Source organism: Micropterus salmoides, unplaced genomic scaffold, assembly GCF_014851395.1.
Source record: "Micropterus salmoides isolate LMB-PRFRI ecotype aquatic unplaced genomic scaffold, ASM1485139v1 Ms_hic_scaffold_3, whole genome shotgun sequence".
Taxonomy (NCBI): domain Eukaryota; kingdom Metazoa; phylum Chordata; class Actinopteri; order Centrarchiformes; family Centrarchidae; genus Micropterus; species Micropterus salmoides.
In genome coordinates, this window is record NW_024042261.1 from 11535308 (window position 1) to 11552911 (window position 17604).

The window sequence follows — 17604 nt, forward strand, 5'->3', positions numbered from 1 at the left end:
TCCAGAAACTGGACAGTATTCCAACATGATAACGACCCCAAAAACACCTCCAAGACAACAACTGTTTTGCTAAAGAAGCTGAGGGTAAAGGCGATGGACTGGCCAAACATGTCTCCAGACCAAACCCTATTGAGCATCTGTGGGGCATCCTCATACAGAAGGTGGAGGAGCACAAGGTCTCTAACATCCACCAGCTACATGATGTTGTCATGGATGAGTGGAAGAGGACCCCAGTGTAGCTGGAGTGAAGCTCTGGTGAACTCCATGCCCAAGAGGGTTAAGGCAGCGTTGGACAATAATGGCGGCCACAAACCTTTGGGCCCAATTTGGACATTCACTTAGCAGTGTACTCACTTTTGTTGTGAGCGGTTTACATATTAATGGCTGTGTGATGTGTTATTTTGAGGGGACAGCAAATTTATACTGTTATACAAGCTGTACACTCACTACTTTATAATGTAGCAAAGTCTTATTTCTTCAGTGTTGTCACATGAAAAGATATAATCAAATATTTTTACAAAAATGTGAGGGATGTGATATACTGTGTGTATTTAAATATATCAATGTTCTACTACAACAACAACAACAACAACAACCGGTACTAGAGACTGAGACAGGTGTATTGAAGCAGATATGAAGTGGCTACATGTGAGGGTTGACCACAGAACAGGTTTTAATGCTGCACTTCCAAAAAGTTTCACAATTATTTTATCTAGCAAACCTGGTAGCATTTGTGTTCATTAATGACCTCTCAGTATTTACATTTGACAACAACAACATGTTTTTCAAACTGAAGCTACTTAAAAGCTGTAAATATCAGGTCAACTATGTAACTCATGTTTCTTTTTAAAATGTTACAATAACTATAGTCAAAATACAAAAACAAAGTCGGTTAAATGAATCACCCAGTATATACTCAATATCAAGTATTTGGTACTCAGTGAACCCATCTCTCTACACTGTTAATCAGCAGCAGTCTGAAGTTCAGTCATACTGGACCATGGGGTGGTCACTCCAGGGAGGCAGGTTGCAGAGTTTCTCTTCAGTGGCTGTTTCGATGGGCCAGCCCCAGGCCTTGAAGAATCCAGCCAAGTTCATCCCCACAGTCTGGGAGAAGGTCTCTGCATACAGGTTCATCTTTCCGTTGTTGTCATTGGGAAAGTTGGACATCTTGTGGTAGGCAGCAAACACCTTCTTAAAGGCATCCCAGCCAAACTTTTCCTGGAGCTACATGGAAGGAGCCAGAGGTAGAGGAAAGAATAGAAAGAAGAATAGAACATTTTTGTTGTTTGATAGTTAATAGTCACTAAAGCCTCACTGAGTTTAATGGGGCCAGAGACTTTCAGTCTACTTCAATTTTAATTAGTTTAAATGCGGACTCCAGTGTGACAGTTTCTCTACAGGGTGTAAATATACAGTCATCTCACCTGCATATATGTCTCCAGGGCCACCCACATTTCCCAGTTGCTGAGTTTCTTGCCCCCCTTAACATACTCCTCTGCTCGACTATTTCGATCTGCTGAAGTCATTGCTGGATGAGCCTGCGTTGAACAAAATGAAATGTGATTGTAAACCAATGTAATCCAAATGAAAAGCCAAAAGCTTTTCTCAACATTTTGTAACATCTATTGATAAAATGTCACCATAGCCTTTAAGACCAGGGTGTTTTAGCCATTGGTCTCTGTTTTTGTCAACTAAATAAAACTAATTTACTCCACCTGTTCCCTGTTGATCCTCAGCACCTCTTCATGCACATACACTGACCACAGGTTGCATGTACACTCTGTGGTGTGTGATGGGAACTCCCAGCAGCTTCTCTGTTGGTTGTGTCCAAGCTCATGTATGGGGCCCCACAGGCCTTCACTCCTGATGTGGTTGATGCTGACCAGCTCAGCTGCTGTGGGCTTGTGTGCCATGATAGGATAACCTGCATGCATCCAACCTGAATAGAGAAACAGATATTTAGGGTTTCATATCTATGGTAGAGAAACATCACATTGTAGTGCATGTGCATACAATTAGAGCAAAGCACAAACCACAAGCCTCATACTAGCCTGTGATGTTACAAAGTCCATTCAATCACTCATTCCATTAGAAATTTTAAAGAAGTGATGCATTTTTTTCAGTATGAACTCAATGTCATCTGATGTCTGTGACAGTCCTGGTGATTTATTTTCAGTATACCATATACTGTATGCTATGCAGCCGATAGTACTGAGCAGTTCCCCCTTGGCATTAACATGGATGCAGATTCATTGAAACCCTAAATTGCCCACAGGTGTGAATGTGTGCACCCTCTCACCCAGCGTAAACTGTGACAGGCTCTATGTTCCCTGGACTCTTAACAGGATAAGCAAATACTAACTAGTCAAAGTCAAACACACTTACCACAGGAAATCTGCACATCAGTAACAAAACGTTCTTTGCGGGGAAAGTTGTGTGGGATGGCAGCAAGGTCAGCAACACCCTTCATGATGTCATCCCAGAGTGCCGCCAGCTCATCAGGGCGCTCTAGGTCCCGAATAACATCTGATGGTACAGTAAGGATAATGTTGGCAAACTCCAACTCTGCCCAGGGTGCAGGGGCTGTGCGCAACAACAACCAATCAGCTGCAGATGTCACACCTGGGGGAAAAAAAAAAAGGGAGGGATTCAAATCACATCCAAGTATTCTCGCACAATTTTGTAAGATTATATATTTTTAAAGGGACTCCTGCTAAACTGAAACTATTTCTCTTGAAATGTCCATCACAATTGAATTTGATGATAACTAATGATACTGCATTACATAGATGTTCTTACTTACACTGCCTTGAATAATCAACAACATTATCCCCTACTATAGTTGACAAAAATTACACCTTCTGTTTATTTCCATAAGAATAAACACGGATACATACCACAACTTCAACCCCCACAGACTCACCTGATCTATAGTACGGCGCAGGTACAGCCATCTGCACTGTGACCTCTACCCCGTTCACTTGTGTTTTGGGTGGGGCTACCAGGTAGATGAGTCCACCCCACAGGTTCCACACTTGCATCATCTCTGAGGTAACAGGAAATCGCTCATGAACACATGGTGCTCTCTTCAACTCTGCAGAATTGAGATGGTCTGTTTGACATCCTATCTGGATCTGAGGAAGACATGGAATTGTGTTACTGTTAGTGTTGTTTGTACTTTAAATAAAAGGATGCAAAGCTGGATATGATGATGACTGCAGACCATTCAAAGTATGAATGACCTGAGAGGACTGAATAACTTGCCACGAAGTAGTTTGCCCCTCTGAGTTTAGTTGGATTGAGGTCTGGACTAGTGTTGTAGTACTCGAGACTGGTCTTGGTCTTAAGACCACATAATGATTGTACTCGGTCTTGTCTTGGTCTCGGACTCGGGATATAATTTCAAGACCATAACTTTGGGATTATCAATAAATTGCTTTTGCATTGTCTGATTTGTTATCATCCTAACTTTGATTGGAAGTAAAACGTATTGCTTCAAATGCAACCAATAACCCTAATTAATGACTGTCACCCCTCCCTGCGATACTTACGTTGATTTCAACTCTTAGTGTTTGTATGTTGGTGTTTTAATGGGAATGTACCTATGATCTCGTTCCACATTTTATTGCGTGCTATGGAATGCAGGGAACTGGTCTTGGTCTTGACTCTGTCTCGCCCTCCCTCGGTCTTGGTCTCGACTGCTCTCAGCCCCTAAAAGTCTTGGTCTTTTCTCGGTTGTCTTGGTCTCGATAAACTCTGGTCTTGTTCTTGACTTGGTCTCGGTTTTGGCGGTCTTGACTACAACACTAGTATGGACTGCACTGGGAGCGGGGCGGGGAACATGTTAGGGATGAGCCTAGCTGCTGCTGGGGACTGAGGCTTGCATGTCGTGGGTTGGCCCTCCATTGGGGCACAAGGTTAACAGAAATAATGATTCCCATTTTGTGCACCATACCTTCCATTCCTTGTTGACCATCTCTGCTGGTATGGCCATGTAGGTCTTCATACCAGGAGAGACGTAGAGACCTGTACTGATCCAGTCCTCCCCTCCTGACACACACACACACATTAATGCAATGCAGCAGTGTAAATATAATTCATGAATAGTTCACGTATTTGTCCACAACAAGGTCTGACCTGCTGTGTTAACATTAATCTTGATCCTGTAGTTGTAAACAACTGGCAGCAATGGGTTATCCTTGATGATGTAGGGCAGGAGAGCATCAGGATCTGGGGAAACCTTGTAAACCTCTGCTGCCACACTGAGGAGTAGGTGGTCTTTTGCAGTATTTACAGGGCAGCTGTCACACACCTTTAAAGAAAATAAATGATTATTAAAGATGTTGTTCTAACACATCTGACTGGTTGTTAGCATTGTGCTGTTCTACTGGAATGTTTTCTAAAGCGTTTTCTACTCACCTGAGGCATGTCTGACTTCATTAATATGTCAGTGAGGGTGGACACAATCTGCATGTAGGAGGAGCAGTCATGAGCCTTCATATGCAAGTACTTGGCACAGTCACCACCCAGCTTTTTAAGACATTCCTCCTCATCCTTGCCAAGTTCTTCACCATTGATTACATGGCCAGCGAAGCGGCCCAGAAGGTTGCGGAAGTGGTAGGTATCTTTGATGGCCTGGCTGGGCACAGGGGCCTTGTATAAACCTCCTTCAATTGTTGTCCCCAACAGGCTCAAGCCCATTTTGTTCAGGATCTTGTTCCCTGAAAGACATTCCAGCAAACATGATTTCATCTACTGTGTTTTACTGTTGAAACTGCTATAGTTAAAGTTAGACTGATGTAGGTGGATTATTAGAACATTCCCAACTCTGCCCCTTAAAGAAAGCTCTTGCCTAACTGACATCAATGCTCATGGAGACAGCCGGCATAACTTTGTGACAGCTGTGGTAGGTTTTGCTTGAAAATAACAAGAACATTTCAGTTTGCACAGAAAACATTCTTCAGGAAAGACCTTTGTCCACATACTGTTTTTTAAATGATGTACAACCTTTGTCTATTAGGGGTAACCCCTTCTTGGTGCCATACAATGCTTCCCTAGTGCCATATAGTGCATACTGTGCAGGTTCTGTAACTTTCCAAAACCAATAATCAATATTCACACTCACTTGAGGTGGTGATAAAGTTAGTTTGGTTTGAATTTTTCATGTATACAATAATAATATATTCCAGGAGAAACTGTGTGAAAATGTTTGCCACTATCACCATATTCAACCAGTATCTTGTCTTTCCCCTCTCTCTTGCTATACAACATGAATGGAAGTGCACAAACAACTTCCTTTTGATAATAACCCAACCCTTAGTCATCTAGCCTGTCACCCCTGCAGGCATCCATTGTCTTTCTCTGTCCAATGACCCCTTGTATGCGCTACCCCAGCTCAGTCTCCCTAGTCATCTGCATTTGAATGTATCTAACTTTATAGTCCCTGTACCTGCTTTCCTTGTGTTTACATTTACTCATTTAGCTGACCTTTTTCCAAAGCTTCTTACAATTGTTATATACAGTGGGTACAGAAAGTATTCAGACCCCTTTAAATTTTTCACTCTTTGTTTCATTGCAGCCATTTTCCAAAAATCAAAAAAGTTCATTTTATTTCTCAGTAATGTACACTCAGCACCCCATCTTGACAGAAAAAAACAAATGTAGAAATTTTTGCAAATTTATTAAAAAAGAAAAACTGAAATATCACATGGTCATAAGTATTCAGACCCTTTGCCGTGACACTCATATTTAACTCAGGTGCTGTCTATTTCTTCTGATCATCCTTGAGATGGTTCTACACCTTCATTTGAGTCCAGCTGTGTTTGATTATACTGATTGGACTTGATTAGGAAAGCCACACACCTGTCTATATAAGACCTTACAGCTCACAGTACATGTCAGAGCAAATGAGAATCATGAGGTCAAAGGAACTGCCTGAAGAGCTCAGAGACAGAATTGTGGCAAGGCACAGATCTGGCCAAGGTTACAAAAAAATTTCTGCTGCACTTAAGGTTCCTAAGAGCACAGTGGCCTCCATAATCCTCAAATGGAAGACGTTTGGGACGACCAGAACCCTTCCTAGAGCTGGCCGTCCGGCCAAACTGAGCTATCGGGGGAGAAGAGCCTTGGTGAGAGAGGTAAAGAAGAACCCAAAGGTCACTGTGGCTGAGCTCCAGAGATGCAGTCGGGAGATGGGAGAAAGTTGTAGTAAGTCAACCATCACTGCAGCAATCCACCAGTCGGGGCTTTATGGCAGAGTGGCCCGACGGAAGCCTCTCCTCAGTGCAAGACACATGAAAGCCCGCATGGAGTTTGCTAAAAAACACCTGAAGGACTCCAAGATGGTGATAAATAAGATCCTCTGGTCTGATGAGACCAAGATAGAACTTTTTGGCCTTAATTCTAAGCGGTATGTGTGGAGAAAACCAGGCACTGCTCATCACCTGTCCAATACAGTCTCAACAGTGAAGCATGGTGGTGGCAGCATCATGCTGTGGGGGTGTTTTTCAGCTGCAGGGACAGGACGACTGGTTGCAATCGAGGGAAAAATGAATGCGGCCAAGTACAGGGATATCCTGGATGAAAACCTTTTCCAGAGTGCTCTGGACCTCAGACTGGGCCGAAGGTTTACCTTCCAACAAGACAATGACCCTAAGCACACCGCTAAAATAACGAAGGAGTGGCTTCACAACAACTCCGTGGCTGTTCTTGAATGGCCCAGCCAGAGCCCTGACTTAAACCCAATTGAGCATCTCTGGAGAGACCTGAAAATGGCTGTCCACCAACGTTTACCATCCAACCTGACAGAACTGGAGAGGATCTGCAAGGAGGAATGGCAGAGGATACCCAAATCCAGATGTGAAAAACTTGTTGCGTCTTTCCCAAAACGACTCATGGCTGTATTAGATCAAAAGGGTGCTTCTACTAAATACTGAGCAAAGGGTCTGAATACTTATGACCATGTGATATTTCAGTTTTTCTTTTTTAATAAATTTGCAAAAATTTCTGTCAAGATGGGATGCTGAGTGTACATTACTGAGACATAAAATGAACTTTTTTGATTTTTGGAAAATGGCTGCAATGAAACAAAGAGTGAAAAATTTAAAGGGGTCTGAATACTTTCTGTACCCACTGTATGTCAGAGGTCGCATGCCTCTGGAGCAACTAGGGGTCATGGTACATGTGTCGCAGAGGGAATTCAAAACCCGGTCTGCTACAACAAAGATGTGTGTTATCCACTGCGTCATCACCACCCCATTTAATTGCTATGTTCATCCATGTAGTAATTCTGTAGAGCCTGGCAAATTCTGTTTCCTGAACATCCCAGAGCCTGAGTTACGTGTTTGCCAGGTTCTTAGTCTGTTCTAAGCCTGACTCCAGAAACTGAGTTTCTCAGTTCTGTGCAGTAGCCCATTTTATAAGCCATTTAGATTTACTTATCCATGTTTTGACAACCTACCTCCTCCTTTTTCCTGTGTACCATTCTGTACTCCATACTGAGTTTATGAAAAAGTGTTTCTCACTCAAGAATACGGATATACTTGTTGTAGTTTTGAGTTGTCCCTTGTATAAGTCATTAGCATAACCTCAACTTTCATTGCTATGCGGACAACACAACTGTACATACACACCAAGCCTTTGGACACTGTCACCATCCAACTTGACAGACTGCTTAAATGATATTAATGCTTGGATGGCCTACAATTATCTTAAACTTAATTAGGATAAATCCTCATTGCTCTCAAAATCTCCCTTGACTCGACCGTTTGTTTTGACACAAAAACCATTACCAAGACTGCCCTTTTTCACCTGAAAAACATCTCCATACTATGCCCCTTTCTTTTCCACTCTGAAACAAAGAAAGACTCATCCACACCTGTATCACATCCCGATTAGACTACCATAATGCCCTTCTCCTTGATGTACCCACTTCCCTTCATCAGGGTCTGCGCGCCAGTGCACATGTGTTGGTTCTTTTAAATCGAAACTCACATTTAGATTAGTCTCTTCTGGTGCTTCATAATATGCATATTATTGATTTATTCTGTTTTTCATAACATGTACTGTATATTACCAATGTATTTGTTTATTTTGTTAGTAGGGCTGGATAATAAAACAATGACCAGACAGACAGACATACACACACACACAATAAATATTTGGTTTGAATCACGAACAAATAAGCACTTAATCTTTCTATTAAGATATTTTGTTGAGGAAAAGGGACTGAAAAAATATTTACTAATCATAACTGTTTATTTTTTTAACATAATAGTTTTGAATGTTCTCCCTTAGATATGTTAAGTGATCCACTGTTTGTTTCATTCTGACCATAAAGAAAGATTAACCACATAATTAACCATCTGGTTTCTTCAATTTTCAGTCAGGAGCAAAACTCAGACTTTAAAGTTGAAAGAAATGATTTGACATTTATTGTGATGATTATCGATATCGTAGTTGTTAACGTTTTCCTGCTATGTTTATATTTTACTATGTATAAACTGTATCTGAATTTTGTTTTATTGTCTTTCGGAGACTTGAAAGACACTTAAAAATAAAATGTATTATCATCATCATCATGATCATCATCACTATATGAGTCATCGCCTAGTACATTATCCCACCAGCATGTGCATTTAGACAGTAGTACCTGGAGTATGCTTAGCATGCATTATGTTTTGGGATTATCATGGGATAAACTGGGAAGTGTATTATCATACCTGAGAACTCTGTCATTGGGTTTTGCCCGCAGTGTGTCTGTGCCCAGTACCAGGCATGTCCGCCAATCAGCAGGCCTCCTCCCTCTGCCACAAAATGTTGGATTTCCTCCACATGATTATCGCTGTACGCTGTACACACAAATACACTCAGGTCTTCCCTGAAGTCTGTCTTCTCACACTGTAACCCTGACTTGCTGAGAACTTGGAGTGCTGGATCGTGCACTACACCAATGATCCCCTTCCGGCCTTCATCCAACCAATGAATGGCATTGTTCCAAAATGGAGCAAATGTCTGTGATAAGGGCAGTAGTATGTTAATCACATAATAAGATTTGACAGATCAGCACACGTCTCATTATTCAACACACTGCTGGTGGTTAGAATATTAAACAAATAAATAGGTAAAGTAATCATTTACATCAAAGACTGGTTTAAGAAATTCTGGCAAGTCAAACTGAGCACATAATGACAATTTACACATATAGTTTAGGTATAAAACGTACCATATAAGCAAAATCTCATTATGTGTTCAGTTTAACTTACGAAGTAAGTTATACTAAAACCAAATTTTAATTTAAACTCTACCTCGTGTCCCATAAATCCTTCATGTGTAACCACAATGACTCGTCCCTGCCCATAGTAGGCTCCTGCCAGGAATGCCCGTCCATTGTTTGTGGTCCCGATGGGAAAGGCTAGTGGTCCATGGACCAGAACCTCAGAAGGTAGTGCTCCAGTGTTGAGGTCGAACTCTGAAACCCCCTGGAGTAAGAACTCCAGGTCATCCTCAAAATCCTTCCCATTTCTGTATTTGAAAGAGTGAAGAGGAAGACAAAAAAATTAATGTTAAGTATAACAGATACAGTATATTATATAATTACATTAATGAATAAGTGTCTGGCGTAAACTAGCCAGAGTGGTTAGGGAGGTAGTAGGAAGGCACACTCAGACATCTGGTGTTTCCAGAGGTGACGATTTTATTTACAGTAGTCTGCAGTAAACGTATAACTCAACAACAAAAACAACCAAACCAACAAAAGGATTTAAGGAAAATAGCTAACTCAAACTAACTCATAGTAGGGATGGGACACTCGATTCTGACGTTTCAACCCTGTGTCGGGATCCTTTAGCACAGATCTTTCGAAAATCGCACAATTCAGATTAAATCCCAACGTGTTTAAAACTCATTGAAAAAGTCCTCAGCAAAGTATCATTTAAATATGCTGACCTGTTAATGCATCTACAACTTAATGTTCAAATCACAACAACAACACTTTAAATATTACAATACAGATGGTGGCCAAAACGGGGCCATGTATTGAATCAAAGTGTTTTATATCTGTTAATCTAAGCAACAACCAGTAACAGTTCCATGGTTGTTTGTGTGTTTTACATAGTTATTTTAGTTAAAATAAATATTTGAATGAGATGTGACTGCAGACTGAACCTTTACAAAACTCAGCTTATTCTATTTTGCCAATGCTGTGCTCATTGCATTTGGGTAATGCTGTTGTACATCCAGCTTACAAATGATAGCCTTTGTAAAACGGGTAGGTCAAATCAAGCAATCTAATTGGTTCATAACAGTGATATAATGAGCGTATACAATGGATATGACATCGAATTCCTTAGCACATATTAGTATCACTCCAGAGATGTTCAATCAAGTTTAATTCTGGGCCCTGGTTTGGCCACTAAAAGGACATTCACAGAGTTGTTCTGTAGCCACTCCTTTGTTTTCTTGACTGTGCGCGTTGGGTCATTGTCCTGTTTAAAGATAACCATTCACCCCAGTCTGAGGTCCAGAGTGCTCTAGAGCAGGTCTTCATCAAGGATGTCTCTGTACATTGCTGCATTCATGAAAAACATCCCCACAGAATGATGCAGCCACCACCATGCTGCCCTGTAGCCTAGGGATGGTTTTGGCCAGGTGATGAGCGGTGCGGAGCGGTTTACGCCAGCCATGACACTTGCCATTCAGACCAGAGGATTTTGTTTCTCATGGTTTGAGAGTTCTTCAGGTGCCTTTTGGCAAACTCCAGACGGGCTGTCTGCAGATATTTTTCTTTAACCTTCCCCAGATCTGTGCCTCGATACAATCCTGTCTCGGAAGTCATCAAACAATTTCTTGGACTTGGCCTCCATGGCTTGGTTTGTGCTCTGACATGCAGCGTTAACTGTGGGACCTTATATAGACAGGTGTGTTCCTTTCCAAATCATGTCCAATCAACTGAATTTACCACAAGTGGACTCCAGTCAAGTTGTAGAAACATCATAAGGATGATCAGTGGAAACAGGATGCACCTGAGCTCAATTTTGAGTGTGAATATTTACATACATGTGCTTTTATTTATTTTTAATACATTTGCAAAGATTTCCACCAAACTTCTTTCATATTGTCATTATGGGGTATGGTTTGAATACTTTCTGGATGCACTGTAAGGGCAAAAAAAATAAAAATATTACGTATGCCAGCAAAACTGTCTCATGTGATAAAACATTTTCCAAGGCAGGGAAGGTCATATGTTTAAAAAATAAAAGGCAATCATACATACATACCTTTCTTGATGTACCACAATATATTTGTTTTTATTTAAAAACACACGCTCACTGCAATCGCAATTTGCCACGTCTAACAATCTGAAAGTGTGTTTGTTGTTGTTTGGTGTTTCCTCCGAAATCCTATTGGTCATGTATTGATAAGAGGTTTAGAATTTGTAAACATTGTCAGTCTTTACACTCAAGATGTGACGATATCACAAGTGACCAGTAGGTGTCACTGTTGAGAGAATAAGGTAGAAGGTGAGTTTACATTGCAACAGGTTGTAAAGTGAAATTGATTTTGTAACTCCCTTCTGCTATGGAGCAGACACTGTACTGTAATAGGGAAGTGGTCAAAATAGTCAACAGAAATAAACTATTCAGTGGAGCAATGCTGAGGATGAATTTGAGTTTTAAAGGCTCTTTGCAGAGCAGCTTTTCCCCCCCAATCTATTGGTGCGGCAGCAGAAATTTCTCTCTAGAATACAGCAGGGTGAACAGCCTGTGGCCCGGTGGGTACTGTCCTTTAGTATCCTTTGGCCTCACCTCACTGATATCACTGATGCTCAGGAGATGGGCACCAATGAGTTTCAATCACCCGCTGCGGAGCCCTCCGGTCCTGGGCCGTGCACATTCCAAGCCAGTTAGAGAAGTTCAGTCAGGATACTTTCTAGTGCTCCTCTGTAAAATCTGACAAGAACTTGGCACAGGGATTTGGGATTCTTAAGCCTCCTCAAGAAATACAGTAGTTTCGGAGCCATCTTCATCAGCATGGAGACGTTAGATGTCAGGTTCTCTGTGATGCTGATTCCCGAGGAACCTGAAACTGTTCACCTGATCCACCGATGTAGACAGGAGTGTGTCTCTTTAGCTCCTTTCTCCTAAACTCAACAATCAGCTCCTTGGTTTTGCTGACATTGAGCAATAGGTTGTTCTTTTTCCACCACTCAGCAAGATTGTTGATTAAGTCTCATCGTTGTTTGTCTCATCCAGAATGGGCTAAGCACATCCTGGGGGGCTTCGGTGTTGAGCACTAGAGTGGAGGAGGTGTGTCCAATATCCAATTGCAGAGTGTGGTTATATACCCAGAGTGTTAAGTTTGCTGATCAGTTTCATGGGTGTCGAATTGTTTAAGGCCTCGACACAACTGCTTAGAACATTCAAGAGTTTCACAAAGCCTCACTTTGACCACCACTAACTCATAACCAGATTTACCAAAGTGCTGTCCATTGACATGAATAAATAAACAAATGCAACACTAAAAAAAAAACAGCAACATACAACTCTCATCCTGGATTAAGTCAGTTTTAAGTTGCAATAAAAAAATGCATTTGTAGCAGCATAGCCTCACCTCTTCCCTCAGGAGCACTGTTAAAAGGGTTTTCAATTCACGCCCTGCCATCTGCTTCAGCCCATACCATTCGTAGGTGCAAGTTGAGCTGCTTAATAACCTTATACCAGGAAATTGCTTAACAATCAGGATTGATTGCCAAAGTTATTCCTCACCAGCTACCTAGAGGAAAGGTCAGGGAGCCTTCTGTATTACTAAAGGAAGACCTACAAACAAACATTCCTACAATGAAAGAAAACTTGGTTTGGCCTTGTGATGTCATCCATTACTTCACCCTTACTATAAAATATGAAATGGTGGGCAGGCCCCTTCCAAAACAATTGTCCTGCATGATGCAACTGAACAAAAGGAACACAACAATGATAAGTATTAACACAGGAAACAATTAAACCATGTTCAAACTTGCAACCTAATAAAATGTAACTGAAACTAACTTATGACTGTGTTTACTTAAACTTTTATGCTTAGCTGTGACATAATATGAACACAAACAACCTGGGATAGTAAGTGTTGCACTGTTAAAAGCCAATATGGTGTAATGTGTATGATGACCTGTAAGTGACAAGTGGTTAGCAAACCCACTTCACTTGTCGCAAAGTCTATCAATCTCACACAAATATATTTTGTTTTCTGGATAATGTAAGTACATTAAACACTCACTACAGCCACGGGATCTGAGGGTAGACAGGAAGGCACTCCACTTCACCACAGCGCTCAGAGATGTAGATCCCCGCCACACTAGAAACCTTGTTCCCTTCAAACTGAAGCAGTGTGTTCTCCTTGGGGTGATCTTTAGCCCAGCTCCATGCCTGCCCCACTATTGGCCAACAGGACCACAAAACATCTACTGCTGTACAGAGAGGCAGCCATCAGGACCTGGCCTTGGCAGTTTATTGCTAATGGGAAGGCATGGTGTGGCCCATCTACCACCAATAGGTTAAAGATTTTACTTATCCAGTAAACGTCAATGTCTACCTGATGGATTGGCACAGAAACTCATGGTTCCCAGCCAATAATCCAAATCAAATGGGTGATCCCTGACACCCCCTCTAGCACCACCATGAGGTTATGGTTTTGAATCTCTCCCTCTCTCTCTTATGTTCACCTCAGGATGAATTGCAATAACGTTGGTGATCCCCTGACTTTTCCTCCAGCACCTTCATCAGGCCAAGATTCGAATTTGTCCAATATTTTTGTTTATGACCAAATACCTGCAAAATTACACTCCTTTCAGGCTGTACTTCATTTACTAATTAGCAAACATCTTAGCATACTAAAACCTTTAGCTAAGATGGTGATCATTGGTTTCACATAAGCATGTTAGCATTTAGGTCAAAGCACTTATCAGTGCCTACATACAACCTCCCAGATCCACAGAAATGCTAATAGACTCTTCTGTTCTCATTTTACTTTTCTTAATTGAACTTCAACCAAATGTGTGCAGAAGTTTTAACATTGACCGATACTCCTCCATTATACAACTTCAAACCTTTTCAGATGTGCAAAGAAAAAGTATACACTCACACTATAGCCATCCAGGAAGATGGGATCTGAGGGTAGACAGGAAGGCACTCTACTTCACACTGACGCTCAGAGATGTAGATCCCTGCCACACCAGAAACCTTGTTGCCTTCAAACTGAAGCAGCGTGTTCTCCTTGGGGTGATCTGCAGCCCAGTTCCATGCCTGCCCTGCTATCAGCACTCCTCCTCCAGCTTTCAGAAAGGCCACCAGGTCCTTTACGTCTGCACCCACGCTGTAGGCATCAGTCACATACACCCCCACGTTGCCACTAAAGGCCCCCACAACTTCTGCTTGGAAGCTGGATTTGATGAGATTATCAGAGACTGCCTTGACGTTTGTGTGGATCCCCACAGAAACATTTTCAGATCCATCTCCTCTCAGCCAGGTCACAGCGTTCTCTACCAGAGCAGGAAAGGCGGTCAGGTAGCCCTCATGACCCAGGACCACAATCCTTCCTCTGCCGTACAGAGAGGCAGCCATCAGGACCTGGCCTTGGCTGTTCATTGCTAAAGGAAAGGCATGGTCTCCAATCAGCACCAGGTCACTGGGAACACAAGGACCCCGGAAGTCCAGCTCTCTCAAGCCTCTCATCAGGCACATGTAGTCCCCCTCATGTTGGGATGGTGTGGGCTTGTTGGACATGGTGAGAAGAACTGATGCTCTGAAAATCAGATGAAGAGGAAAGTGGTCTGTTAGCACATGTGGTTTAACAATTGTTCTTGGATGGATATATGCTGTGTCAGTCTGGCTGTCCTGTGGGAATAGAAAGAGAGCTGACAAACATTAAAACAAAACATAAAAGTACTACTGATGGCTTTCTGTTTGTGTTACACACCTACAACAATAAAGAAAGAACAAAATTTCAATCTACGTCAGCTTCAGAGACAAAATGTAAATCTGGTAATAGTATGCATCAACAAACATCTGCTGATTTTCATCAAAATAAAACAACGAAAGTTACATGTTTACCTGAAAGTTGTCTTTCCGATTGTATTATTACACTGTGGCCCAATGGTTTCCAAAACAGACAATCCACCAAGAAAACTGCCTGAAAGGAGAGAAGAGTGGATATAAATGAGAGCAGGAGGAAGTATTTTAGTGAAAAAGGTAAAGACAATATGAGGAGGGACTTTAGTCAGAACAAGCCAATAACTGAGCCTTATGTGAGACTGAGGGAAAGATTACACGTCACTCGACTACACTCAGTGCTTGTTTTCATTCAGGTGACAGGTCTTGAAACAGAAACTCTAAGCATATTTGTAGTACCATGTACCTTTTGATCTAGCTAAACTATACTACTTATACATATTACTTCCTCAGACTTAAGACAATGGACCACAACTCTTAAACTCAGGTTGGGGGAGACAGTTGTCTTCCAATAGAAGTATTTTATACATTTCTATACATTGAACAATACCTCTGCCATCTCCCCCCACAAAACCTTACATTTGTACCCACCACCGCCATTTTTTCTATTTAATGTGCATGTCTATCTGGTTATTTTGTGGATTAGAATTTTGAGAAATTATATTTTTGATAAATCAATTTACACAACTCTAAACAAGAGGACCAACCTGCACAAAAATACATTCCCTTGACAAACCTGCTCTTCCTGTTGTGGAGTACAGGTTGTGGTCTACTGGACTACAAGTCTTACAGGTATGGTCTCCTGGTCATTGGGCTAAATTAGTGCACAGCTCGACAAGCACTTGGCCCACCCCTTCTACATGAGAACACGCTGTATGGCAACAACCATATTGGTGTGTACTGGCTAATTCATAATCTTTTAAAAGATCATTGGTTAAGTGACATATTCAAATGAAATAATTGATAACCAATTCAAATGCCAATTGTCTTTTATGATTTGTCTTTTTCACTGATGGCAACATGTGCAGCTGATAATATTAAAAGATTAGTTACTTGAATGCAGGAGGAGAAGGAGAAGTGCAGCACAGTAAGTAGTATTATTAGCAACATAACTGATCAGCTGGATTTTGACCCTCAGCTAATCACTCTACAATTTCAGGAACAGTTCGGTGACACACAAAGCGCTTTTATAGTACATCACATTCATCCTTTTCACACTGATGCTTCTGGCATCAGAAACAGAAATTAACAGTCATACATGGGAGCAATTTGGGGTTCAGCATCTTGCCCAATGATACTTCAACATGCGGACTACAGGAACTCGTTGTCAAAGCATAAACTTCTGATTAGTGGACAACCACGCTACTACCCCTCAACCACAGTCCCTATAGTTTAAATCTATTAAATAGTCAGATTGGTAAAACCACCAGTGGACAAGCTCTCTACTAGATTATTTCTCTCTATGTCTCAGTGGGGAAGCGCGCTCTGGATGAACTAGAACATTTTCCCAGCAGTTCTACACTTGATCTTTAGGGGAGCTGTTTTACAACAACTGCAGAACATCAGAGACAAGCAAAGGGAACAATGGAAGAAGTTATTTGGGTGTGTAAGCTATTAAACTATACATTATTCCATCCCTTACTACTCTTATTATCCAAGAAGAAATGGATGATTAAAAAATAGCAGCAGAGGGTTGAAGTAAATGTTTATAAAGTGTCTTTTCCATTAACAGTGAAGGCAAACGTCATTGTAGTGAACATACAAATATGCTGACCAAGACAAGGTGAACTTGTAAAACCTTTACCCTGTATAGTGTTTGTCATAGCTTGTGCAAGCATGGGAATAAGACCCAAATGCATACACCTGAGGCAGAGCTGATAAGAGAAATTAATAGTTTAACAAACTGAGGAACACAGGCTTACTGGATGGTGAGGCAGGCAAGAGTCAAAACCCTAGAAGGCAGTCCAAACAGGTAAACAAATCCAACAATGACCAGGCAGGAATCAAAAATCCAATGGGCAGACAATAAGGTCAAAGACGGAAAAGTAAGGCAGATCAAACCAGGGAAACAATACGTGACACATAAAACAACAAAGACAATGAAAAAGGGCTGGTCAGGTACTGCAGGGCTGATGAGGGAGAGTGGAAACAGGTGAACAGGAAAGTCAGGTAACTGCAGGGCTCATAAGATAAGAGGGAACAGGTGTGTAAATGGGTGGGGCAGTCAGGTGATATGCAGAAGAGGTTTATGCACATGATGGGGCTATATGGAAAAGAGGGGAAAACATCAGACATGTGACTAATAGCATTCAGAGTGCTATACTGAAAGTTGAAAGATGGTCATATGATTGGGGATTTAAGATGTTAGTTGCAAAGTTATGTTATATGTTCTTTACCAGCAAGAGAAGGATTAATAATGCACAGCTTAAATCGTATGGACAAAATATGAAAAGGGTGAAAGAGTTCAAGTATCTAGGATTGTAGTTTGATGAAAAATGTGTATGGAGGAATCATGTTAAACAGGTTGAAAAATTTTTAAAAAGTCATAACTATAGGCTAATATTTTCTGATGGATCCAGGGAATGAACATGTAGGATCAGGG

General features: G+C 41.4%; 1 protein-coding gene across 1 annotated transcript; it reads right to left on the reverse strand.

Annotated features, from left to right (window-relative positions):
- Positions 1-601: 601 nt before the first annotated feature.
- Positions 602-17151, reverse strand: LOC119882751 (TRPM8 channel-associated factor homolog). Its single transcript, XM_038692996.1, has 13 exons — positions 16925-17151; positions 15105-15183; positions 14137-14796; positions 9309-9525; positions 8724-9015; positions 4423-4724; positions 4141-4315; positions 3959-4053; positions 2927-3137; positions 2389-2625; positions 1719-1942; positions 1428-1541; positions 602-1227 (listed from the first exon to the last, which is right to left on the reverse strand). Exons 3-13 carry the CDS (start codon positions 14775-14777, stop codon positions 985-987), a joined length of 2751 nt encoding a protein of 916 aa, XP_038548924.1. The 5' UTR covers positions 14778-14796; positions 15105-15183; positions 16925-17151; the 3' UTR covers positions 602-984.
- Between the last annotated feature and the right edge of the window lie 453 nt (positions 17152-17604).